Raw genomic sequence first — 25,801 nt, 5'->3', positions numbered from 1 at the left:
TCCTCGATACTGGCACTACGAGAGAGTTGACCTTTGAGCTGGTCCCACACAAGCTCTATCGAGGACATATCTGGGGATCTTGCTGACCAGGGGAGTACATTATGATCACGCAGCCAGTTCACAGAGATACATGACACGAGCCGACGAGCATTGTCTTGTTGAAGAATGGCACCACGATACCCTCGGATGAGGTTTCCTCGATAAAACACACAAATAGAAAGCTGTAAACTCAACTAAACGCTCAGTGGTTACAACTAGGAACAATTTACAGAATGAGATTTTCACTATGCAGCGGAGTGTGCGCTGTTGTGAATCTTTCCTGGCAGATTAAAACTGTGTGCCGGACCGAGACTCGAACTCGGGACCTTTGCCTTTCGCGGGCAAGTGCTCTACCACCTGAGCTACTCAAGCACGACTCACGCTCCGCCCCACAGCTTTACTTCCGCCAGTACCTCGTCTCCTACTTTCCAAACTTCACAGAAGCTCTTCAGCGAACCTCGCAGAGCTAGCGCTGCTGGAAGAAAGGATATTGCAGAGACATGGCTTTGCCACAGTCTGTGGGATGTTTCTAGAATGAAATTTTCACTCTACAGTGGAGTGTGCGCTGATATGAAACTTCCTGGCAGATTAAAACTGTGTGCCGGACCGAAACTCGAACTCGGGACCTTTGCCTTCCGTGAGCAAGCGCTCTGCCATCTGAGCTACCTAAGCACGACTTACTACCTCTCCTTACAACTTTGATTCCACCAGTACCTCGTGTCCTACCTTCCAGATGGTTGAGCACTTGCCCGCGAAAGGCAAATGTCCCCAGTTCGAGTCTCGCTCCGGCACATAGTTTTAATCTGCCAGGAAAGTTTCACGAACAATTTAAGTTGAAACCATCACGTAGATACTGTTGCGAGGAAAGGAAACCAAAGATTGCGATTTATTGGCAGAACACGTAGAAAATGTAACAGGTTTAGTAACGGAACTGCTTACACTATGCGGACCTGAGTGGCCGAGCGGTTCTAGGCGCTACAGTCTGGAACCGCGCGATCGCTACGGTCGCAGGTTCGAATCCTGCCTCGGGCATGGATGTGTGTGACGTCCTTAGGTTAGTTAGGTTTAATTAGTTCGAAGTTCTAGGGGACTGATGACCTCAGAAGTTAAGTTCAAAAATGGTTCAAATGGCTCTGAGCACTATGGGACTCAACTGCTGAGGTCATTGTCCCCTAGAACTTAGAACTAGTTAAACCTAACTAACCTAAGGACATCACAAACATCCATGCCCGAGGCAGGATTCGAACCTGCGACCGTAGCGGTCTTGCGGTTCCAGACTGCAGCGCCTTTAACCGCACGGCCACTTCGGCCGGCTCAGAAGTTAAGTCCCATAGTGCTCAGAGCCAATTTTTTGCTTACACTATGCTTGTCCGCCCTGTTCTGGACCATCGCTGTTCTTTATGGTGTCCGCATCAGAGAGCATTAACGGAGGACTTCGTAAAAGTTCAAGGAAGGGCAGCTCGTTTTGTACTATCACGAAATATGGGAGAGATACACGGATATGATACGCGAATTGGGGGTGCTACTCACTTAAGCAAAGGCGTTTTTCGCTGTGGCAGGACCTTGTCGTGAAATTTCAGTCACCAGTTTTCTCCTCAGAGTGTGAAAATATTTTGCTGGTGCCTACCTACAGAGGGAGAAATGATCGTCATGATAAAATAACAGAAATCAGAGCTCGCACGGAAATATCTAAATGTTTGTTTTTAGCGCGCGCTGTTTGAAAATGTAGATGAAAGCTGTTTCGATGAAGCCTACCACGCACTTAACTGTCAATTGCCTAGTAATCAGGAAGTTGTAGATGTAAATGTAAATGTTGATAACACGGGGGGAGAGAGGATGTCCATGGCGTTCCGTTGTGTCGTCACAATTTCCTCAACCATTACCAATAATGGCTTCAAATGATACCCAATGACGCCCAACACCATGACACTAAGAGTAACATCACTGCACTTTTCCAAAATACTGGAAGAAAGGGACCTCTCCCCAGGTCAACGACACGCTCGCCGACGATGGTCGTCGTGGGTGCTCCAAAACCGCGATTCATCGTTGAACACAATGCGACACCATTCATCGGTAGTGCCTGCCTCTCAGTTGGTTGGTTGGTTGGTTGGTTGGTTTGCGGGGATTGAAGGGACCAGACTACAAAGGCCATCGGTGCCTTTTTCCACGACGATAAAAACCTACAAGGAATAAAAAAACATGTAACGGTGATGACAACGGACGGCACAGAACCACGGCACCAATTCAAACGCAGCCGTTTGTATTGTGGTGTTAACGGCTGTCTACGCAAAGCAGTATTTCTCTAGTCCAGTTGTTGCTAGCCTCCGACGAATGCTGCGGCGAGACACACAACGTTGCAGTGAGTCCGTTACTTGTTCTTAGATAGTAGATGCAAGTGTGAAGCGATTCCGATGTGCTTGGTATCCCTTTTAAACGGTGTCAGATCTGATAACGTTGTCTCACACGAGTACGCGGCATCCCCGTGTGCTCCCAGTGATCCCTCACCTGTCGCTGATCACGTCCCTTATACAGGAAGATTTTTTCCACCGTGTACAAATTCTACGGTCTGATCGATGAGAGGATACGGAACGAAAAAGTCTGATGAACTTCTGTTCGGAAATGCATCGTTTTCGTAATAGAAGCATTTATTTAACCGTACATCGTTACAGAGACTGCGGTCTAATACGTGCTGCAGTACGCAGCCACAGTTACGGTATGTGTTGAAAATGGTTTCCATGTGCCTCAACGCATGCGTGTACGCGCCGTAGCATGTTCTGTCTCACAAGTTAACATCGGCCAGGCTCCATCCTAACAGTGTCAATGGCAGCATGAATACGTTGCTCCAGTGTCTCCACATCTGGAATGGGCTCTGCGTACACTATACTTTTCAGACGGGCCCCATAACCAGAAATCGCAATGGCTGAGATACGGTGAACGAGCAGGCCATGCAACTGGGGCCCCTCATCCGATCCACCGAGCAGGGCAGGCACGATTGTGATGTGTCCGGACGTTAACGGCGAAGTGGGCTGGAGCACCATCATGTAGCAGCAACATAACCCTTCGAATCATCAATGGCACTTCTTTCAGCAGAGGAGCCAAAGTCACCCGCAAGAAACGCCGATAGTTCCGGCCTATTGGGCGACGTGGAAGGAAGAATGGTCCCAAAATACGGTCGCCAATTATGACGGCCCACACATTCCAGCTGTACCAATGCTGACGACTGGTTGTCATCATATGATGGAGGTTCCGCATACTATCCCACAGATGACTGTTATCAAAGTTGAAGATACCATTCCGTGTAGAGGGGGCCTCATTTGTGAACAGGATGCAGGACACAATTCCCGGAATCGTGGTTGCCTGGTGAAGAAACCAGTGACGACAAAACTGCTCCCGATTTGGAAAGTCTGTCGCTGGTAAGCCTTGCACACTCTATAAGTGATAAGGGTAGTAACAGTTGTCATGTAGAATGTTCCACACGGTCGTCTGGCTTACTCTGTACTGGCGGACCAACTGCCTGGTACTGATACGGCGGTCGTCTTCCATAGTGTTAATCAAATTTTGCTCCAAGTCTGGTGCCGGAATGTTTCGGGTACGTCCTTCATGATTTCCTGCTTGCTGAAACGACCCTGTCTCAATCAAACGGAGAAACACTGTTGCAAACAGTGAATGCTGTGGTTGTTATCGGTGGGGATAGGTCTCCTGATCTACATCTACATCTACATCTATACTCCGCGAGCCACCTTACGGTGTGTGACGGAGGGTACTTATTGTACCACTATCTGATCCCCCCTTCCCTGTTCCATTCACGAATTGTGCGTGGGAAGAACGACTGCTTGTAAGTCTCCGTATTTGCTCTAATTTCTCGGATCTTTTCGTTGTGATCATTACGCGAGATATATGTGGGCGGTAGTAATATGTTGCCCATCTCTTCCCGGAATGTGCTCTCTCGTAATTTCGATAATAAACCTCTCCGTATTGCGTAACGCCTTTCTTGAAGTGTCCGCCACTGGAGCTTGTTCAGCATCTCCGTAACGCTCTCGCGCTGACTAAATGTCCCCATGACGAATCGCGCTGCTTTTCGCTGGATCATGTCTATCTCTTCTATTAATCCAACCTGGTAAGGGTCCCATACTGATGAGCAATACTCAAGAATCGGACGAACAAGCGTTTTGTAAGCTACTTCTTTCGTCGATGAGTCACATTTTCTTAGAATTCTTCCTATGAATCTCAACCTGGCGCCTGCTTTTCCCACTATTTGTTTTATGTGATCATTCCACTTCAGATCGCTCCGGATAGTAACTCCTAAGTATTTTACGGTCGTTACCGCTTCCAATGATTTACCACCTATGGCATAATCGTACTGGAATGGATTTCTGCCCCTATGTATGCGCATTATATTACATTTATCTACGTTTAGGGAAAGCTGCCAGCTGTCGCACCATGCATTAATCCTCTGCAGGTCTTCCTGGAGTACGTACGAGTCTTCTGATGTTGCTACTTTCTTGTAGACAACCGTGTCATCTGCAAATAGCCTCACGGAGCTACCGATGTTGTCAACTAAGTCATTTATGTATATTGTAAACAATAAAGGTCCTATCACGCTTCCTTGCGGTACTCCCGAAATTACCTCTACATCTGCAGATTTTGAACCGTTAAGAATGACATGTTGTGTTCTTTCTTCTAGGAAATCCTGAATCCAATCACAAACCTGGTCCGATATTCCGTAAGCTCGTATTTTTTTCATTAAACGTAAGTGCGGAACCGTATCAAATGCCTTCCTGAAGTCCAGGAATACGGCATCAATCTGCTCGCCAGTGTCTACGGCACTGTGAATTTTTTGGGCAAATAGGGCGAGCTGATACATCTCTGCACGCTGTTGCCTTTCCCTTACCGTAATTAAACACCATGCCAGCGAGCTCTCGATTCGAATACGGATCACATCCACTACAAGGTGAGTCAGCAAGAGAAGTGAATCGGACCAACGTTACCAATTATTACGGCAGGAGAGGCCGCTCGGGCATGACGCATTAGGAGCAGTACCAGCCTCTACGAGGAAACCATGCATACTGTTACTGTGGCTGCATGACACAGCCCGCATTAGACCGCAGTCTCTGTAACAAAGTATGATTAAAAAAACGTCTCTAGCATGGAAACAATGCATTTCCGGACAGAATTTCATTAGACCTTTTTTGTTCTGTATCCACTCATGCATCACTCCCTAAAGTTTGTTCACGGTGGAAAAAAAAACACCCAGTATACCGTACCACGCGTGGCAGCAAACGAAACCCGCACTCTGTCAAATAATTGCTACTATTATCATATATGGAACCGCCGATGCGTGTTGCGCACGAAGTTAGATTGACATCCGACCATTTCTTCTGGGTGTTTCACTTTGTTGTCGGGCAGAGTATTTAGTGACGAAAGATGCAAACTGTACATAATTTATGATGATTGAATCAAATTCATTTTATGCTGTTTATTTGTAATATTTTATAACGAAGCTCAGAAGATATTTTCGTTCCTGTCAACGTATTTATGTTGAAATGCTGTAGCTAAAATTGTAAAAGTTGTAATTAACTTTAAATGCGTTAGTTAATCTATTGAAAATCACGTATTTGCTGTTTCACGAAGGAAATTTCTATGAAATTTGTTAAAATATTTTATTAACAATTCAGCATAAATTGTAGGAGGAAGGATCTATCGTGGCGATAAACGTAGTCAAAATAGTTCTTTTTTAGATATAAGTTCGCAACTTTCTCAAGCTGCTTGCAATTCCTTGTTCAAATGCAAAATCACTTTCTTTCTTGTAAAAGGAACAGTTCGTAAAGTGCATACAAATGCTAAAAATATATAGTTTTAGACCACAGTGCACATATCGTTGCTTGACATATTTAGGTGCCAGCTATTGTAGACCTGATTTGGTCTTTGATATTAAGGTTATAGGAAATGATTTAGTTAGATACTCGGCGCAAGTTCTCAATGTGAATTGAAAATGGATAAAATATAGAGTGTGTAACTATCGGTATATTTTAAAAATTAAAACTTAGTAACAACATCAGTATTTGAAGCAACATAAACCCGTCCATAAGAACAGAAAACATTATAAGATTCGATGTCCACCACAACAAGTACAAAAATCAAGATAAGTAATTTTTTATACGTAATTCATGTTGTTTATCGTTTTGATACCCAACACTTTGAAATATTATATGGTGTTCAATAGACTGCTTACGAAACCATGCAAGTTGGTAAGTTGTATTGGGTGAGCTAGGATGTTTTAATTTGAGAGAAAACTCAAGAGGTGGGATATTACAGCAGGAAGGAGACGCAATTACAGAATAATACAGTCACACAAAGCCATACGTCACAGAGTATTCGTGTGGCACTGGTTCTGTGTTCGTGGCTACTTGACAGCTGACGGTAACCTACGTTCCACTTACCGGGATAGGGTGCTGGGCAAATGTGCTTCCACGTACGACGCGGCGGTCGTACATGATGTTGGCGTACGGAGGGCCGGCATCTTGCCTGTAACAAAGAAGAATTTCGATCTCTTTGAGAACAGAAACGATAAATCTCCTTCGCCACAAACAAAAAGTCACACGTCATTGCTTCACCACACTGTAATAGAGCACTCAGGAATCGACAGATTGAGTTGCAATAATACAAATTAATGTTGTACTGGGAAAAATTGGACAAAACTGGAAGATGAGAATCTGTAAATAGACAAACTAAGTTTTAATTAAGCATTACAAAAAATGACGCAGTTGTCTACCAAGTTTTAAACATAAGCCTCTCAAGACCTGGCATATCTTTCGCATTGAAAAAATAATCAAAATCGAACCTACTATAATAATTAGAAATACATCCAAGCAAAGAAGGAAAATCATTTTTAAAATTGCCGGTAACATGCTGAAGGTTCAAACGGATTTTCACAGCCGCAGATGTCTCTGTGGTTTCTTCGACATGAATGAACCATACTGACAGACAGCCTTCCAACAGCCTGTTTGCTAGACTCTGGAAGTACATAATTTCTGCATCAGTCATCGTAAGACCGCAACTAAAACACTGTATATTGTGTGTTATTTACGCTAAGTATTTTAATATGGACGTTTTTCTTTGTTGCTTTCAAATTTTGTTTTATTGTGACTGCAGTTTCGGGTATTACTCCGTTACTCATCTTCGGGCAGAATTCTCGAATACAGATATGCACACAAGCATAAATACGACCGGTATTCCAAACGCCAAGCACGTACAATCGGCGTCCAAGCCAAAGAGTAAACAAATCAATACCATATTCGAAAAAATAACGATACTAACATATTTTCTTGGTCTATTACAGGCCTACACAGGGCGTCAGGCGCATTTTTTCTGTTATTTCCGCAGATATTTACAGTTTAGTTTTTGCAATATGCAGCTGGAATTATCCCAAACAAACAAGCTCATGACGTTCTTCATGCGACGCCTATAGTCGACGGAAAGCGCAGGTTTGTTTTCCATTACAAAATGATTTTTAAAGTGGACTTTTACGTTCTCATTCGATAGAGTGGTCCCAAATTAGTCTAATGCGATATTCGTTTTATAGACGTGTATTAACAGAACAGCCGGCCGTGGTGGCCAAGCGGTTAAAGGCGCTACAGTCTGGAACCGCGCGGCCGCTACGGTCGCAGGTTCGAATCCTGCCTCGGGCATGGATGTGTGTGATGTCCTTAGGTTAGTTAGGTTTAAGTAGTTCTAAGTTCTAGGGGACTGATGACCTTAGAAGTTAAGTCCCATAGTGCTCAGAGCCATTTGAACCATATTAACAGAACAACAATAAATCCCCCTCTTAGTACTACCGCCATGCAGCAGCGCTTGTTTAGCGGTTATTCTTCGTGTTTTAACATTCCTGTTAACACACATCGATAAAACGAATATTCCACTTGATTAATCTGGTACGGCTCTAATGAATGGGAACGTAAAATTTCGCTTTTAAAAATAATTTTGTTTGTAACTGGAAACAAATCGATGTTTCCTGACGACACTTGGAGTCGCAAAAAACGAACTGAAAATGTCTGCCGAAACATCAAAGAAAATGCTCCTGACGGCTGTTAGGAAAGAAGCGCGGTATTTATTAATTGTTTTAATATGAACAATTTGTAGGCAATCAGCTGTTTTAAATCTTTTCACACCGTTGAAGTAAAAACAAAGGGGGAGTGATGAGTGGGTATTAGGAGTTAACGTAAATTATATGGAATAAAAGCTCTACTTAAAGAAATAGTGGAACTGGAATTGGGTATGACATTTTCAAAGGAAGAGTAATAGAATTCACCGTAAATGACTTAGGGAAACGACCAAGAACTCAAGTGCAAGGCAGGACGTTTTCATTCGGACAGCGATAGCAGCGTCTCATTGCTTCGCTATCTGTACGAAAGATGTGTGTGTTTTTCGGCGAGTGACGTTGTTCGTAACATTAGACTCGTTTAGTTATCCTGTACTAGTTCCTACAGCCTCCACACCTCTTTCAAAAGAATTCATTCATTTCTCTTCCACCTCAACTGCTATATTCGAGTTTAAACTAGTCTGTTATATCAACATGAGTACTTCCGGCCTCGTGGCCATTCAAAGTGGAATATACTAAACATCCACCATAAATATGCATTGAGGAGTCAATACATTACGAGCACCTGCTTAATAAAGGGTGGGTCCAACCTTGAAAGGCAATACATTAGTAATTCAGCGTGGTATGCATTCAACAGGTCCTTGGTTGGTTTCTGAAAATATGCTGTACCACAAGTCTACGCACAGATCATATAATTCCCGCAAATAACGGGGCCGTGGTATATGAGTGTGGAGCTTTGCCCGATGAAGAGCCAGACGTGTTCCATCGGGTTCAGAGTGGGCGAATTTGGTGACCAAGATGTCAACGTCAGATGACTGTCATGCAACTCAAACTATTCTAGTATGATTGTGGCACGGACAGTTATCCTACTGAGAGATGCCATCGTCTTTGGTGAAGGCATCCAGCATGAAGGAATGCAGGAGGTCTTTAACAATATTCATATAGTTGACAGATGTCTAGGTGTCTACGACTACTTCTACTACTACTACTACTACTACTACTACAAGCAACATTTAAGTCCAGATAAAAGTCCCCCGTAGTACAAGGGGCGTTCAGTAAGTAATGCAACACATTTTTTTCTGGTTGGTTGGTTTGTGGGGGTTGAAGAGACCAGACTACAAAGCTATCGGTCCCTTTTTCCCCGACCATGAAACACCCACAAAGAAGAAGAAAAATCGAGCAACGCAGACGACAAGGGGCGACACAGAACAAGAAAGACATAGAGAAAGACCAGAAAAGAGGAATTAAAAACACACAGAGTGTTACAGTGGTTGGCCGACCATGGTTAAAAAAAAGGCCAACCACTAAGAGAGACACTAAAAACCCCAATCTAAAATCGTAGGCCAAAGGTCAGACTCAACACAAAAAAAGACACAAACCCTCAGATCGAGCGATAAAATCCCCCTGCGCGAATAAAACTCAAAACTAAGCCTACCATAGCAGCGTCATCTATTAAAAGTGCAGGGAGCGTATCAGGCAGCGCAAACATCTGTCTGAGCGCAGTTAAAAGCGGACAGTCCAACAAGATGTGGACCACTGTCAATGCTGATCCACAGCGACATAGAGGCCGATCCTCGCGGAGCAATTAATGACCGTGCGTCAGCCAGGTGGGGCCAGTGCGTAACCGGCAGAGAACAACTGAGTCCTTGAGAGAGGTTCGCATGAAGGAGCGCCACACACCTGTAGTCTTCTTGATAACCCAAAGTTCGTTGGGTGAAGGTAGGTTGCGCCATTCTTCACCCCAGGTACCAAGGACTTTCTGCTGCAATACTGACTGGAGATCACTTTCCGAAAGGCCAATCTCCAGGGCCGGTTCACTGATAGCCTGTTTGACCAGCCTGTCAACACGTTCATTACCTGGGACGTCGACATGACCCGGCGTCCACACAAAAACCATGGAGCAGCTGCAACGGGCAAGAGTATGCATGGACTGCTGGATAGCCATCAACAGATGAGAGCGAGGAAAACACTGGTCGATAGCTCATAAACCGCTCAGGGAGTCACTACAGATGACAAAGGACTCACCTGAGCAGGAGCGGATATACTCTAGGGCGTGAGAGATGGCTACCAGCTCTGCAGTGGAATCACTGCAGCCAGCCGACAATGAGCATTGTTCAGAATGATCCCCAAGAGTATTAGCACAACCAACTCGACCTACAACCATTGAACCGTCGGTATGGACCACATCAGAGCCGTGAAACGCGGCAAGAATGGAAAGAAAGCGGCGGCGGAGGGCCTTAGGAGGGACTGAGTCCTTCGGGCCCTGTGCCAAATCCAGCCGAAGGCATGGGTGGGGCACACACCACGGGGGTTTACGTAAATGGGCCCGGAAAAGAGGTGGGAGAGGGAGAAACTCAAGCCCAGAGAGAAGAGCCTGGACGCGAAACGCGATCGTACACCCTGACTGGGGCCACCATTCGGGAAGATGGACGACCGAGTTGGGGAACAGGAGATGGTAATTGGGATGCCCAGGCAAGCTATAAACATGTGCAGCATAAGCAGGCAGTAGTCGTTGGCGCCGGATACCAAATATGAGGGAGCCAAGTGAACTGGTTATCAAAAATCAAGCCCAAAAACCGATGCATCTCCACCACGGCAAGAGGTTCGCCATCAGGATAAAGTTACGACTCAGGGTCAACAGTGCGATGCCGGCAGAAATACATGAGACTTGGCAGCCAAGAACTGGAAGCCATGCATGATGGCCCAAGACTGCACCCTGTGGATGGCGTCCTGTAGTTGCCATTCAGCAACCGCAATGCCAGTGGAGCTACAGTACAGGCAAAAGTCATCAGCATTCAAAGAAGCCAATAAGGACGTTTCCACAGCTGCAGCTAGCCCATTGATAGCAACTAAAAACAGGCAAACACTCAAGACAAAGCCTTGCGAGACCCCATTCTCCTGGACTCGGGAGGAACCAACCTGCATGCAGAAGGAACAAAGCGACAGAAAATTTTGAATAAAAATCGGGAGCAGGCGCCTAAGACCCCACCCATGAATCGTGGTGAAGATGTGATGTCGCCATGTTGCCTTCTGCATGTCAAAAAAGACAGCAACCAGATGCTGATGGCGGGCAAATGTTATGCAGATGTCAGACTCCAGGCAGACCAGATTACTGGTGGCAGAGTGGCCCCAAGACTCAAGTAGCCAATTCAACCTCTGGCTCACCATACATTCTAGCAACTTGCACAGATCGTTGTTGAAGCTAATGGGGTGGTAGCAGTCCACTTCCAGTGGGTTCTTGCCAGGCTTCAACACTGGTATGATAATGCAAAAAAATGGCTCTGAGCACTATGGGACTTAACTACTGAGGTCATCAGTCCCCTAGAACTTAGAACTACTTAAACCTAACTAACCTAAGGATATCACAAACATCCATGCCCAAGGCAGGATTCGAACCTGCGACCGTAGCGATCACGTGGTTCCAAACTGACGCGCTTAGAACCGCACGGCCACACCGGCCGGCTATGATAATGCAATCCCGCCAGTGAGATGGGAACTCACCCTCAACCCAGATATGGTTGAAAAGGTCTAGGAGGTGTCACTGGCAGTCCAACGAGAGGTGTTTGAGCATCTGATAGTGGATGCAGTCTGGCCCAGGAGCCATATCAGGGCAAGCAGCTAGGGTACTTTGGAATTTCCACTCACTGAATGGAGCATTGTATGATTCTGGGTGGCGCATATGGAATGAAAGGCTCCGACATTCCAACCACTGTTTCAGGGATTTCAGGGAGCAGAAGCCCAGCGGGTAATTCGTAAAAGTAGAACTCTGAGCATAATGCTCTGCTAAGTGTTGTGCAATCGTGTCTGATTCAGTACAGACTACTCCATTCAGGGAAAGCCCAGGAACGCTGACATGGGTCTGATATCCATAGTGTCACCTGATCTTGGCCCAAATCTGTGATTGAGAGGTACGGATGCCAATGGTGGAGACATACTTTTCCTAGCACTCCTGCTTCCATCGGCGAATAAGGCATCCGGCTCAGGCATGGAGCTGCTTAAAGGTAAGGAGGTGTTCCAGTGATGGGTGCCGCTTATGACGTTGGAGGGCCCACCTGCGATCTATAATCGCCTCACTGATCTCCAGTAATCACCAAGACACAGTCCTCCACCAAGGGGAACCAGAAGAACAGGGAATTGCAGATTCCCTGCAGAAACGATGCCAATGGTTACTGTGTGAACCACAACATCAATGGCATCATGAGAAAGAGGCTCAATAGTGGTAATGGCGGCGAACAACTCCCAGTCAGCCTTATTCAAAGCCCATGTGGGGAGGCGACCAGAAGAGTGACTCTCCATTGGACAAATGGTAGAAGGCCAGGGCTGCAGACCGAAAGGTTGGTGGCTGATTAAGTGCCATGCGCCACATTGAAATGTGTGGAGGCACAATTGTTTAAAGGAGCTAGGTCGAGCTGTGCGAACACTTGCTCAACGACAGTGTCTCGGTCTGTTGCCACCAATCCACCCCACAAAGCGTTGTGGGCATTGGAGTAACAGAAAAGGTGGCAGCAGTTTGGCTATCTGCGCAGCCAAGACATGCTGTGGGATATCACCAACCAGTGGCAGATAGAGACTGCAGACAGTAACAACCTGAGGCGTCCACACCCATACAGTGACAGCCTCTAATGGTGTTAGAAGAGGGACACACTCGCTGTAAAGAGTGTGAAGGATGTAAACACAGACTCCACCAGATATCCTCTCATAAGCTGGTTCATTCTTATAATAACCCTGATAGCCACAGAGCGCATGGGTTCGCAATGCCAGAAACCAAGTTTACTGGAGAGCAATGCGGAAGAAAGTGTGGAGGCTGAGGAGTTGTCAGAGTTCAGCAAGGTGGTGGAAAAAAATCGCTGCAATTCCACTGGAGAATGATATTGTCCTTGGCCAAAAAAGGCATGAAGGGACCGAGGAGGCAGATTACGCCACTGGGTCACCTGCTGCCACCGACTGAGTACCTGTGAAATCGACATCCATTGTGTCTGAGTATTCAGCGGGATCTAGGTCCTCAGCAGATGCCGGAATCTCCACCTCATCTTCAGACGGAAGGCTGGGAGGTAGCGGTGGTGGTTGGGGTGCCACCGCAATTTCCTTGGTCTTAGGGGTATTCTTTTTTGACTTGTCTCGCTGCTCCTTTGGTTTCTCTGGGCTGGAGGGCTTCATGGATGCAGTCTCCGGTACTGAGGACGATTGTGAAGCCCTACGACCAGCTGCTTCTGGACACTTCAGCCACTGGCGGGCGTCATCCTTCACACTAGGAGAAACCTGGGGAGGAAGAGACCCAAGGGACCCCTTCTGAACTAGAGGAGCCGAAGAAGTGGTATGTTTCTCTAGCTTAGAAGCGGGGACGGACATCCCCAATGGTTGGGGGGTGCTGCTCCTGACATAGGTGGTGCAGGAGCAACTGAGAGGCAAGTGACCCCCACCATCAAGGGGCAGGTGTAGTCTTAAGGCTCTGTTAGTTAACTAGAATTGGTGCAACGGATGGGGCTGTAACAGTAGTGATACTGGTGATGTAACATGTTGTCATGCACATGGGATGGAGCCTTTCAAATTTCTGTTTAGCCTCAGTGTAGGTCAGTCGGTCCAAGGTCTTGTATTCCATCATTTTCCTTTCCTTCTGTAGAATCCTACAGTCTGACGAGAAAGCACTCCACAATTGACACAGATGGGAGGTGGGGCACATGGAGTATTGGGGTGGGATGGACGACCACAATCGTGAAATATGAGGCTGGAAGTACAATGCGAAGACATATGGCTGAACTTCCAACACTTAATGCACTGCATTTGGGGAGGAATATGTGGCCTGATATCACAGTGGTAGACCATCACCTTCACCTTCACCTTCTCAGGTAATGTGTCGCCCTCAAAGGCCAAGATGAAGGCACCGGTGGCAACCTGACTACCCCTTGGCCCCTAGTGGACATGCCGGACGAAATAGTCATCTCGACGCTATAAGTTGGTGTGCAGATCGTCATCGGACTGTAAAAGAAGATCTCTGTGGAAGATAATACCCTGGACCACATTTAGGCTCTTATGGGGCGTGATAGTAACAGAAAAAACCCCCAGCTTGCCACAAGCGAGTAATGCCTGTGACTGACCAGAGGGTGCTGTTTCTATAAAGACTGACCCAGACCACATTTTGGACAAGACCTCCACCTCCCCAAACTTGTCCTCTAAATCCTCTACAAAGAACCGAGGCTTCATGGACACAAAGGATTACCCAGCAGTTCTTGTACATACCAGGTATGGGGGAGAATAAGATTCGCTGCCATTCGTAGCCCGGCGTTCCCTCCATGGTGTGGCCAGGGAGGGGAATGATTGGGGTTCGTATTTCTTAGCATTAAAGGTAGATCTCGATCACTTAGAGGCTGCTGGCGGCGGACTACCAGCAAGAAAAGATGTGCCACGCTGCATTGCGTGTCATCCGCCCTGTTGCCACCAACTCTGACCAAGGGCCCTCCGCACAGGCGCCACTTAACCGATGCACCATGTATGTAAGACTCTACGGCCAGTACGAAAGCATCACTCATGTAACGAGTCGAGCGTCAGCGGAAATATCCAAAAATGAAGTACAACAGGAGCGCCTGTCCCTCTCTTCAGGTATTTCTTCCGCAGACAGGACTGAAACCAACTGTGGGCCGAACACGGTCCGCGGGCCGCCGGCTGCCCACCCGTGTTGTAGACCCTTTGCTGTTTCAGAGATACATAAATGATCTCTTACACTGTTTGCAGTGTTGTTGTTGTTGTTGTTTACCGTCTAGTGAAGTCATCAGAAGATCAATAAGAGTTACAAAATGATTTAGACAAGATATCTGTGTTAGCCATGAAAAACAAATAGTGTGAGGTCCTCCACATGAGTATTAAAAAGAATACATTAACGATAAAAATACAATTTAAAATATGTATATTCAAGTATATGCTTAGGGATTATAATTACGAACAATTTAAATTGGCACCATAGCGTAAAAATATTGTGGAAAGACGAACTAAAGACTGCACAACACTCAAAATATGCATTGAATCTATTCAAGAGACTGCCTACACTTCGCTTGCCCGTCCTCTGCTAATGCTGCGTGAATCTTTACCAAATACGATGGACGGACGACATCGAAACAGTTCAAAGGGGCAGTTCGTTTTGTATTATCACAAAATAAAGGAGAAACCGCCACGGATGTGAAACGTAATCTCGGTTGGCAATCACTAAAACACAGATGTTTTCCGTTGCGGGAATATCCTTTCACAAAATTTCAGTCACCAGCTTTCTCGTCATAGTGCAAAAATATTTTGTTGGTGCCCACCTCCATAGGGAGAAATCACCATCGTCATAAAATAACAGAAATCAGAGCTCGCATCAAAAGATTTGTTTGTTCGTTCATCCCACGTACTGTTTTGGTGTGGAACATTCAAGCATTCTGATGAGAATTGCAGAGTAGTGATGTAGATGCAGAAGTAAATAACATAACACACTGCACAACATTTTACTGTCACTCAAAATAAGTAAACATTGTAGCTGGGCTTATGTAAATGTATCAATCGCATTTGTAATTTATTAGCACGTGTAAATACTCAATCGTCCGCCTCCGTAGCTGAGTGGTCAGCGTAGATGGGCGACTCGGGTTCGATACCCGCTACTGCTAGGGATTTGTCCGTGGCGGGAGCGCTGCTATGGGATGAACTGAGCCTCGCGATGCCAGCTGTGGAGATACTTGGCCGAGTAGCAGCAGCTCCACGGTGTGGGAAGTCGCTAAAATGACTGGGAGAGCGGCGTGCTGACCACGTGCCCATCCACAGCACGTTCACGTGAGGCCGCTTGGCGGAGGATGACGCGTCGGCCGGCCGATAGCTCTTCAGGTCCTGGACGAGTGTCAATTAGAATAGACAGCCGAGTCCATTACAAACGCCATCGGATACAGAAGAGTAATGTTAATACACCACTTACATATATTACGTAAACGTGTAAAGACTGCTGCGTTACTTTCACTTGCATAATACATAATTGAAGAAACGAAGCAGTATAAGAATTCATGAATGTGAGTTTCTCGGACGCAGTAGCGTGACAAATTCTGAGCGCCTCGGACTGCGCCCATTTGTTAATCTACCTTGAATGCTCAGTTATGTATAATGAATATTGGTGGGATTACTTTTGCAACCTATACAGATGTGTTATTAATTTTACTTCCTGCAGTCTTCCAGTTAAACGCGTGGCCCAAAGGGTTTAAGAGTCACCAATATTTCTTTTCAACAACTTTCAGAATATTGCTCTGTATTATTATCTGTCAATTGTTAACTTGAGTAGAGTAAATAAAATTTTTGAAGTCGAAATGTGACTCACATTTTGAGACCCCTAATGTTCTTCAACTTCCCTATAGTTTCGCGACCCTTAAACAATGAATATAACCAACTGAATTCCTAGGATATTTGCTTGTTCGTGGTGAGTTTTCGTTGTGTGCAGAGGGCAAGCACCGTTTTTAGGGATATAAGAATAGCAAAGGTGATTACGGTTGTCAAACGCTCACAGGTTTTTATAGCAAGAATAGCTTTGGAACAAGCCATTGAACCTCACTTCGACCTGTTTCAGGTCTGTTAACTGTATCACTGTTCACGTTAATTCTGTCATCCGTCCCATGCATGAAATTTTGCAGGAACCAAACAAAATACATGTACGTCCCGTTCTTTAGTACAACGAGGCAGCTAATTTTCATGGCATCTTGGAGTGTAAAAGTTGTACTATCCATTGGCCTTTTCTTCTTTTTGCGTCTGATTAACCGCGGTTACAGCATAAGCTTTGCTAACATCTGAAGCGTAATTTTTTTTTATTTTTCTGTCTATGTATTGGGTGGGATGTTTTGTGTAACTTGTACTACGTGTGAAGATTTGGATTGTATGTGAAAATTTTTGCTTTTGTTAAATGCGAGGGCTACTTGGAAAGTGAGGTCCAATCGGGCGAAAAATAGAAGGTGTGTGTGTTGGGGCTTATGGGCGCTCAACATCGAGGTCATCAGCGCCGAAAAATAGAAACCACAGTGAGAATCCTATAAAGCTTCACACATACGTGTTCGGTAGTGTCTCTAGTTTGAACGTCGATGGCGTCACGTAGCTCTTTTCAGTTCTGAGCGCACAGTGAGCACGTAAAGATGCCTAGGAAATAGTGCCTCCCGCCTAATATGAAGACCTGGTGAGAGACTTCGCCTGATTCTTATGCAGCCCAAATAACACAACCGTCATACGTTTCCTTCTGCAAGACAAAAATGGCTCTGAGCACTATGGGACTTAACATCTATGGTCATCAGTCCCCTAGAACTTAGAACTACTTAAACCTAACTAACCTAAGGACAGCACACAACACCCAGCCATCACGAGGCAGAGAAAATCCCTGACCCCGCCGGGAATCGAACCCGGGAACCCAGGCGTGGGAAGCGAGAACGCTACCGCACTACCACGAGATGCGGGTGGTATTCTGCAAGACAATTCTCATCCGTACTCTGCAGGGGTAATGAAGATGCTCCTGCAGCGTTTTCGATTAGCAATGTTTGATCACCCACAGTATAGAACGTAATTGACTCAGCTTGAGTTTCATCTCCGCTCACATGGATCGCTAGCTAAGAAGACAATATTTTGACACAGACGAAGGGAATTGGTGGGAAGCACAGACAGTTGCCTTCTATGACGAGGCTCTTGAAGATACGATTAGTGTCGAAATGGAGCGCTGACTACGTAAGGAACTAAGTGGAAGGTGTAGGTAACCGTTGTAAATAAAATATTTTTGATTTTCACAGCAGTTTCCATTTTGCGACCGATTGGACCTCCCTTTCTGAGTAGCCCTCGTATATGGTATGGCTGTTTCATAGGATTTAAGATTCAATTATTTCATTTTATGTTATAAATAAGGCCGACAGAGCTAGTTCAATGGAGTTCAGAAAAATCACTTGTCAAGAAGATTCTACAGAATCCCGAGACATTGTGCGGGGATAATTCGAGGTGGGAGACGTCGATGTCACTCCCGTCACCAGAAACAAATCGAGATTATCGCAGCTCGCGAAATTGAAACTAGCAGAGTAGTTCAGACTCTGCAGCCACGGATGACATTCCATTCTGGTTTGTACAGATATTAGTTCAAGTCCAGGAAAGAGATCAGAAGCCGCAAGCGTCCGTAGCTCGTGGTCTAGTGGCTAGCGTTGCTGCCTGTGGATCACGGGGTCTCGGGATCGATTTCCGGCCGGGTTGGGGATTTTCTCTGCCCGGGGACTAGGTGTTTGTGTTGTCCTCATCATTTCATCACCATCATCATCATTCGTGACAGTGGCTAGATTGCACTGTGAAAAAGATTGGGCAGTGTAAAAACTGGGACATTATACGGGTGTTGATGGCCGTGCAGTTGAGCGCCTCACAAAACAAACAACATCATCATCATCGGAAGGCGTAAGCGGACAGAAAGAGAGCAGAAGAGCGGGCAAAAATAGGCAAAAGCAGACAGAAAGGCAGCGGAAGAGAGGAAAGAACAAGCAGAAATAGTTAGAAAGGAAGCACCGGATGCTGGAAAGAAATTATGGTAAGGGGTTGAGGTATTGCACAGAAAATTCTATAAACAAGAACCTGGTGAGGTAACGGAGACAACAGAAGACAATGTGTCCTGGCTGGAGCGCAATGACTGGGACTTAGCTTCGATGGAGAAGGAAGTGGAAGAAGCTAACACCTGACTTTTGCAGTGTGTGCTGCCTTTGGAAGAGCTGACTGTGTTCGATGTCACGGAAGCAGGTTGTTTTTCATAAATGGAAGAACTAGTCACACTGCGATGAGACGTGGACAAATTAAAACAGAAGAGTGCTAGATCAGGAATCAAGGCGCAGCTAGAGACGGATGTAGCAAATATTCTGCAGGCTCACGCTATACAACGGATTATTTGCGAAACTTCGCAGTCCACCGTTGCTGTTCCACCAGTGGAGACGAGTGTTGCTCCAAATTCTGTGTCCACCAGAGGGCGAGATTTCGACGGCAAACATTTGCTTTCACTTTGAAAATTTCTAACATTCAGTGCAAGCGGATATCTGCACGTAAGAACATGTATCATTCAGTTCAAGGATAGCTTACCCAATTCCTGCCCAATGGGACGGAAGTTAGTGTTTACGAGCAGCCATATGAGTGGCGAAGTAATTGGGGCATTTGTATTAGTTATGGAAGACTGCAGAACGTTTGGAGAATTTCAGAGAGAAGTGATGAAACTATAGTGTTGAAGCACAGACATGCTTGGTACACTTTAATGCTATACTGAAACAGAATCTGCATCTAAAGTGCGCGTCATTTATGACGGCGGCCGAGTTTAGGTTCATTCTGCGCATCTGACGTCACAAAACACAGTCAGCCAATGAACAAAGAACGACGTTGCCAGAGCTCGACTGCAGTGCAGAGCACAGACGAGTGTCTTCAGTTTTAGAAACGTTCAGTCATAAATAAAGTAATCGAACAAAAGCAATGTCTTGATAGCAGACTTTCTTTTATAGAAAGTTTGGGAAAAGCATTCGTTATACCAATTGCTTCATATTCTATTAATTAATTAAACCAAACAAGCAATAAGCCCCCTAATTCAGGCGATGGCAAGGAAAGGTGTTTGTATCATTCTCACTAACCGCTTTTTCGCATTAAAGAACAGCGGTAATTGTTTATTTCCTATTGAACTTCGACGAAACGTGAGTAATTCATAATCATACCAACAGTGATTGTCAGTATTTTGCGTGATATTTTAAAGTCCTCCAAGAGCTACATTGAATGATGAACTGCATTAGCGTAATGGTTAAAGTGTATGGCTGCTAAGTCAAAGGTTCTGAGTTCAAACCTTGATGGTAGCTTAATATTTTCTTTATTTGAAAACAATATCGAAATGTCTTACTTCATGAATTTTATTCGTTTGAATGTAATTTTTTGAAATTTCTAGTGGCAACTAAAATCAACCATACAGAAAGTATAGGCTATGAACTTTTACCTCTGCAAACTCTTCAAAATTTCGTGCAATGGTTTACTACATCTAATGCTGCACAATAACTGCGTTGAACATCAAGAAGATGTGTAAAAAATCAAATATTTGGGCCAAATAGTTCTTGTGAAATCGAATGATGAAGTGTGTCAAAACAGTCGAAACACCATGTGTCTGCACAGGCGAGCAGTGCACTGATGACAAAATCGCGCACATCGGGGAATGCGCGGAAAACGTCTCTGTAGCAGCGAAAGGGTTAATGCGGCCGTGGTGGCTTTACTTCATAATCTGCGCGATCCGCCCTAAACGTAAGTTTGCGAACTATGCTATGGCGCTGCTTCTCTTGGCGCGTACAACTGGCAACGCAGCAATCTCCCGCGTCTGGGCGGGCATGCGCGAACCGCCAAGATAAAAGAATTGAACTATAGACAGCCCCAGTAATAGTGACAAGTTAGTACAGCTCTTCATCGATATATGTATAAGAGGATCCTATTCTTTATAAAGAAGGGTCATCTGGACGCTTTCAGATTGATGCTAATGGATCTTGATGAGAATGTGAGATAGTATGGAAGAGAGTAATATAGCAGCAACAGACAGCAACACAACAACTTTGGGGGATGGAACAATAACAGGTCACAGAATCAGAAAGGAATCTGGCGCAATCAGAGAGCAGGAAACAATGGTGGTATATTGAGACAACAAAATGCTGCACAAGCCCGTCTAGGGAGTGCGAAAACACAGGGGTGGAGATCGTAGAGATGCAAGATCAGGCTCCAAACAAAAATAAGTAGACACTCATTTCTTTTTGCTTTTAAAATGGGATACTTAGACGTAAGTATTTTTAATACTATGGTCCTAACCCGAAAGTTTTGATTTATGAAGTTTTAAATTCAATATCCTATTTTGAGGTTGGATGCATCAGATTAGTACATCTCCCATAGCACCTGTGTTAGCAGTAAGTATTAGTGTGATTTTATGTACACTCCTGGAAATGGAAAAAAGAACACATTGACACCGGTGTGTCAGACCCACCATACTTGCTCCGGACACTGCGAGAGGGCTGTACAAGCAATGATCACACGCACGGCACAGCGGACACACCAGGAACCGCGGTGTTGGCCGTCGAATGGCGCTAGCTGCGCAGCATTTGTGCACCGCCGCCGTCAGTGTCAGCCAGTTTGCCGTGGCATACGGAGCTCCATCGCAGTCTTTAACACTGGTAGCATGCTGCGACAGCGTGGACGTGAACCGTATGTGCAGTTGGCGGACTTTGAGCGAGGGCGTATAGTGGGCATGCGGGAGGCCGGGTGGACGTACCGCCGAATTGCTCAACACGTGGGGCGTGAGGTCTCCACAGTACATCGATGTTGTCGCCAGTGGTCGGCGGAAGGTGCACGTGCCCGTCGACCTGGGACCGGACCGCAGCGACGCACGGATGCACGCCAAGACCGTAGGATCCTACGCAGTGCCGTAGGGGACCGCACCGCCACTTCCCAGCAAATTAGGGACACTGTTGCTCCTGGGGTATCGGCGAGGACCATTCGCAACCGTCTCCATGAAGCTGGGCTACGGTCCCGCACACCGTTAGGCCGTCTTCCGCTCACGCCCCAACATCGTGCAGCCCGCCTCCAGTGGTGTCGCGACAGGCGTGAATGGAGGAACGAATGGAGACGTGTCGTCTTCAGCGATGAGAGTCGCTTCTGCCTTGGTGCCAATGATGGTCGTATGCGTCTTTGGCGCCATGCAGGTGAGCGCCACAATCAGGACTGCATACGACCGAGGCACACAGGGCCAACACCCGGCATCATGGTGTGGGGAGCGATCTCCGACACTGGCCGTACACCACTGGTGATCGTCAAGGGGACACTGAATAGTGCACGGTACATCCAAACCGTCATCGAACCCACCGTTCTACCATTCCTAGACCGGCAAGGGAACTTGCTGTTCCAACAGGACAATGCACGTCCGCGTGTATCCCGTGCCACCCAACGTGTTCTAGAAGGTGTAAGTCAACTACCCTGGCCAGCAAGATCTCCGGATCTGTCCCCCATTGAGCATGTTTGGGACTGGATGAAGCGTCGTCTCACGCGCTCTGCACGTCCAGCACGAACGCTGGTCCAACTGAGGCGCCAGGTGGAAATGGCATGGCAAGCCGTTCCACAGGACTACATCCAGCATCTCTACGATCGTCTCCATGGGAGAATAGCAGCCTGCATTGCTGCGAAAGGTGGATATACACTGCACTAGTGCCGACATTGTGCATGCTCTGTTGCCTGTGGCTATGTGCCTGTGGTTCTGTCAGTGTGATCATGTGATGTATCTGACCCCAGGAATGTGTCAAGAAAGTTTCCCCTTCCTGGGACAATGAATTCACGGTGTTCTTATTTCAATTTCCAGGAGTGTATTTTGTTCTTCCTAACGGTGTTTGGACCACTGTGAAACGTCGCTTAGTCCCTATGTATTAGTATACACTGACGTGACACACGTTATGTGATACCTCCTAACATCGTGTCGGACCTCCTCTTTCCCGGCGTAATACAGCAACTCAACGTGGTATGGTAGTTGGAAGTTCCCTGCAGAAATACTGAGCCCTGCTGCCTCTGTAGCCGTCCATAATTGCGAGAGTGTTGCCGGTGCAGGATTATGCGGACAAACTGGACTCTCGATTACGTCCCATAAATCTTCGAAGGGAATCATATCGGGCGATATGGGTGGGCAAATCATCCGCTCAAATGATTCGGTGATATAACGCATTCTCATTCGCAAAACTTCCATCATTATTTGGAAACAAGGAGTCAATGAATCGCTATAAATGGTCGCCAGATAGCCGAACATAGCCATCTAAAGTCAATGATCGGCTCATTTGGACCAGAGAACCCAGTCCACTCCAGTAAACAGCCCACACCATTATGGAACCACCACCAGCTTGCACAGTGCCTTGTTGACCAATTGGGTCCTGCGCCACACTCGAACCCAACCACCAACTCTTACCAACTGAAATCGTGACTCATATGAGCAGGCCACGGTTTTCCAGTCGTCTGGGGTCCAACCGATACAGTTACCACCCTGGGAGAGGCGCTGCTGGCGATGTCGTGCTGTTAGCAAAGGCACTCTTGTCGGTCGTCTGCTGCCATAGGCCATTACCGCCAAATTTCGTCGCATTGTCCTAACGTATACGTTCGCCGTAAGTCCCACACTGATTTCCGCGGCCCGCATCTCGTGGTCGTGCGGTAGCGTTCTCGCTTCCCACGCCCGGGTTCCCGGGTTCGATTCCCGGCGGGGTCAGGGATTTTCTCTGCCTCGTGATGGCTGGGTGTTGTGTGGTGTCCTTAGGTTAGTTAGGTTTAAGTAGTTCTAAGTTCTAGGGGACTGATGACCATAGATGTTAAGTCCCATAGTGCTCAAAGCCATTTGAACCATTTTTTTTTATTTCCGCGGTTATTTCGAGCTGTGCTGTTTGTCTGTTAGCACTGACTGCTCTACGCAAACGCCGCCGCTCTCGGTCGTTAAGTGAAGGCCGTCGGCCACTGCGTGGTTCGTGGTGTGAGGTAATGCCAGAAATCTGATATTCTCCGCACACTATTGTCACTGTGGTTCTCAGAATACTGAATTCCCTAACGATATCCGAAACGGAATGCCCCATACGTCTAGCTCAAAAGCCTGTTGTGCATTCAGAGTCCATTGATTCTCGTCTTGCGGCCATAATCACGTCGGAAACCATTTCACATTAATCACCTGAGTACAAATAACAGCTCCGCCAAAGCAGTGCCCTTCCATACCTTGTGTAAGCGATACTACCGCCATTTGTATATAGCTAGCCCATGTATTTTGTGATCTCAGTGTAGATAATTCAATTTACCATGGACAGTGGCAATCGCTTGGCGATGGATAAGGTACTGGCCTACAGTATTTCTTTGGCCGTGTCACGATTAATTTAATATGGGGGCCAACCAAATGAAAACCGAAAACGCGTCAAATTCAAAAGCAATGACCGCACGCGTTAAGACATTTATCCCATTGGGAAACGAAACGATCAACCCCTCTTTCTTAATAGACTATCAGCCACTGAAGGATCCACAACCACACCCACTCTTACGTTCCTCGTCGGACTGGAACCGAGGTTCACGCATGTCTTTCTTCATGTCGCCAAAGGCGTGAAAATTACACGGTGAAAGATGGAAGCTTTGGGCTGGACGGATGATCTTGTAGTGTTTCCCAACAAATCGCTGAACCGTAGCCTTTGTCTCACTGGAACTGTGGGGAAGGGGCGTTATCGTTGAACAGGGTGATTCTACCCCACAATGACTTTATTGGCGCTCAGCAGTTTTAGCAAAGTGTCTTCATTTGTTGTTGTTATGGTCTTCAGTCCTGAGACTGGTTTGATGCAGCACTCCATGCTACTCTATCCTGTGCAAGCTTCTTCATCTCCCAGTACCTACTGCAACCTACATCCTTCTGAATCTGCTTAGTGTATTCATCTCTTGGTCTCCCCCTATGATTTTTACCCTCCACGCTGCCCTCCAATACTAAATTGGTGATCCCTTGATGCCTCAAAACATGTCCTACCAACCGATCCCTTCTTCTGGTCAAGTTGTGCCACAAACTTCTCTTCTCCCCAATCCTATTCAATACTTCCTCATTGGTTATGTGATCTACCCATCTAATCTTCAGCATTCTTCTGTAGCACCACATTTCGAAAGCTTCTATTCTCTTCTTGTCCAAACTATTTACCGTCCATGTTTCACTTCCATACATGGCTACACTCCATACAAATACTTTCAGAAATGACTTCCTGACACTTAAATCTATACTCGATGTTAACAAATTTCTCTTCTTCAGAAACGCTTTCCTTGCCATTGCCAGTCTACATTTTATATCCTCTCTGCTTCGACCATCATCAGTTATTTTGCTCCCCAAATAGCAAAACTCCTTTACTACTTTAAGTGTCTCATTTCCTAATCTAATACCCTCAACATCACCCGACTTAATTCGACTACATTCCATTATCCTCGTTTTGCTTTTGTTGATGTTCATCTTATATCCTCCCTTCAAGACACCATCCATTCCATTCAACTGCTCTTCCAAGTCCTTTGCTGTCTCTGACAGAATTACAATGTCATCGGCGAACCTCAACGTTTTTATTTCTTCTCCATGGATTTTAATACCTACTCCGAACTTTTCTTTTGTTTCATTTACTGCTTGCTCAATATACAGATTGAATAGCATCGGGGAGAGGCTACAACCCTGTCTGACTCCCTTCCCAACCACTGCTTCCCTTTAATGTCCCTCGACTCTTATAACTGTCATCTGGTTTCTGTACAAATTGTAAATAGCCTTTCGCTCCCTGTATTTTACCCCTGCCACCTTCAGAATTTGAAAGAGAGTATTCCAGTCAACATTGTCAAAAGCTTTCTCTAAGTCTACAAATGCTAGAAACGTAGATTTGCCTTTCCTTAATCTTTCTTCTAACATAAGTCGTAAGGTCAGTATTGCCTCACGTGTTCCAACATTTCTACGGAATCCAAACTGATCTTCCCCGAGGTCGGCTTCTACAAGTTTTTCCATTCGTCTGTAAAGAATTAGTGTTAGTATTTTGCTGTGGTTTATTAAACTGACTGTTCGGTAATTTTCACATCTGTCAACACCTGTTTTCTTTGGGATTGGAATTATTATATTCTTCTTGAAGTCTGAGGGTATTT

General features: G+C 45.9%; 1 protein-coding gene across 1 annotated transcript in view; it reads right to left on the bottom strand.

Annotated features, from left to right (window-relative positions):
- The window catches only part of LOC126101252 (radial spoke head protein 3 homolog), a 361,559-nt gene that overhangs the window by 235,219 nt on the left and 100,539 nt on the right, over positions 1-25,801 (bottom strand). The window contains exon 3 of the mRNA XM_049911940.1: positions 6,480-6,564. Within this exon, the coding sequence (XP_049767897.1) occupies positions 6,480-6,564 (85 nt within the window). The remainder of the gene's footprint in view (positions 1-6,479; positions 6,565-25,801) is intronic.

This window comes from Schistocerca cancellata, chromosome 9, assembly GCF_023864275.1.
Source record: "Schistocerca cancellata isolate TAMUIC-IGC-003103 chromosome 9, iqSchCanc2.1, whole genome shotgun sequence".
Lineage (NCBI taxonomy): Eukaryota > Metazoa > Arthropoda > Insecta > Orthoptera > Acrididae > Schistocerca > Schistocerca cancellata.
Note: the sequence above shows the minus strand (reverse complement) of the source record. Positions and strands in the feature narration are given on the sequence as shown.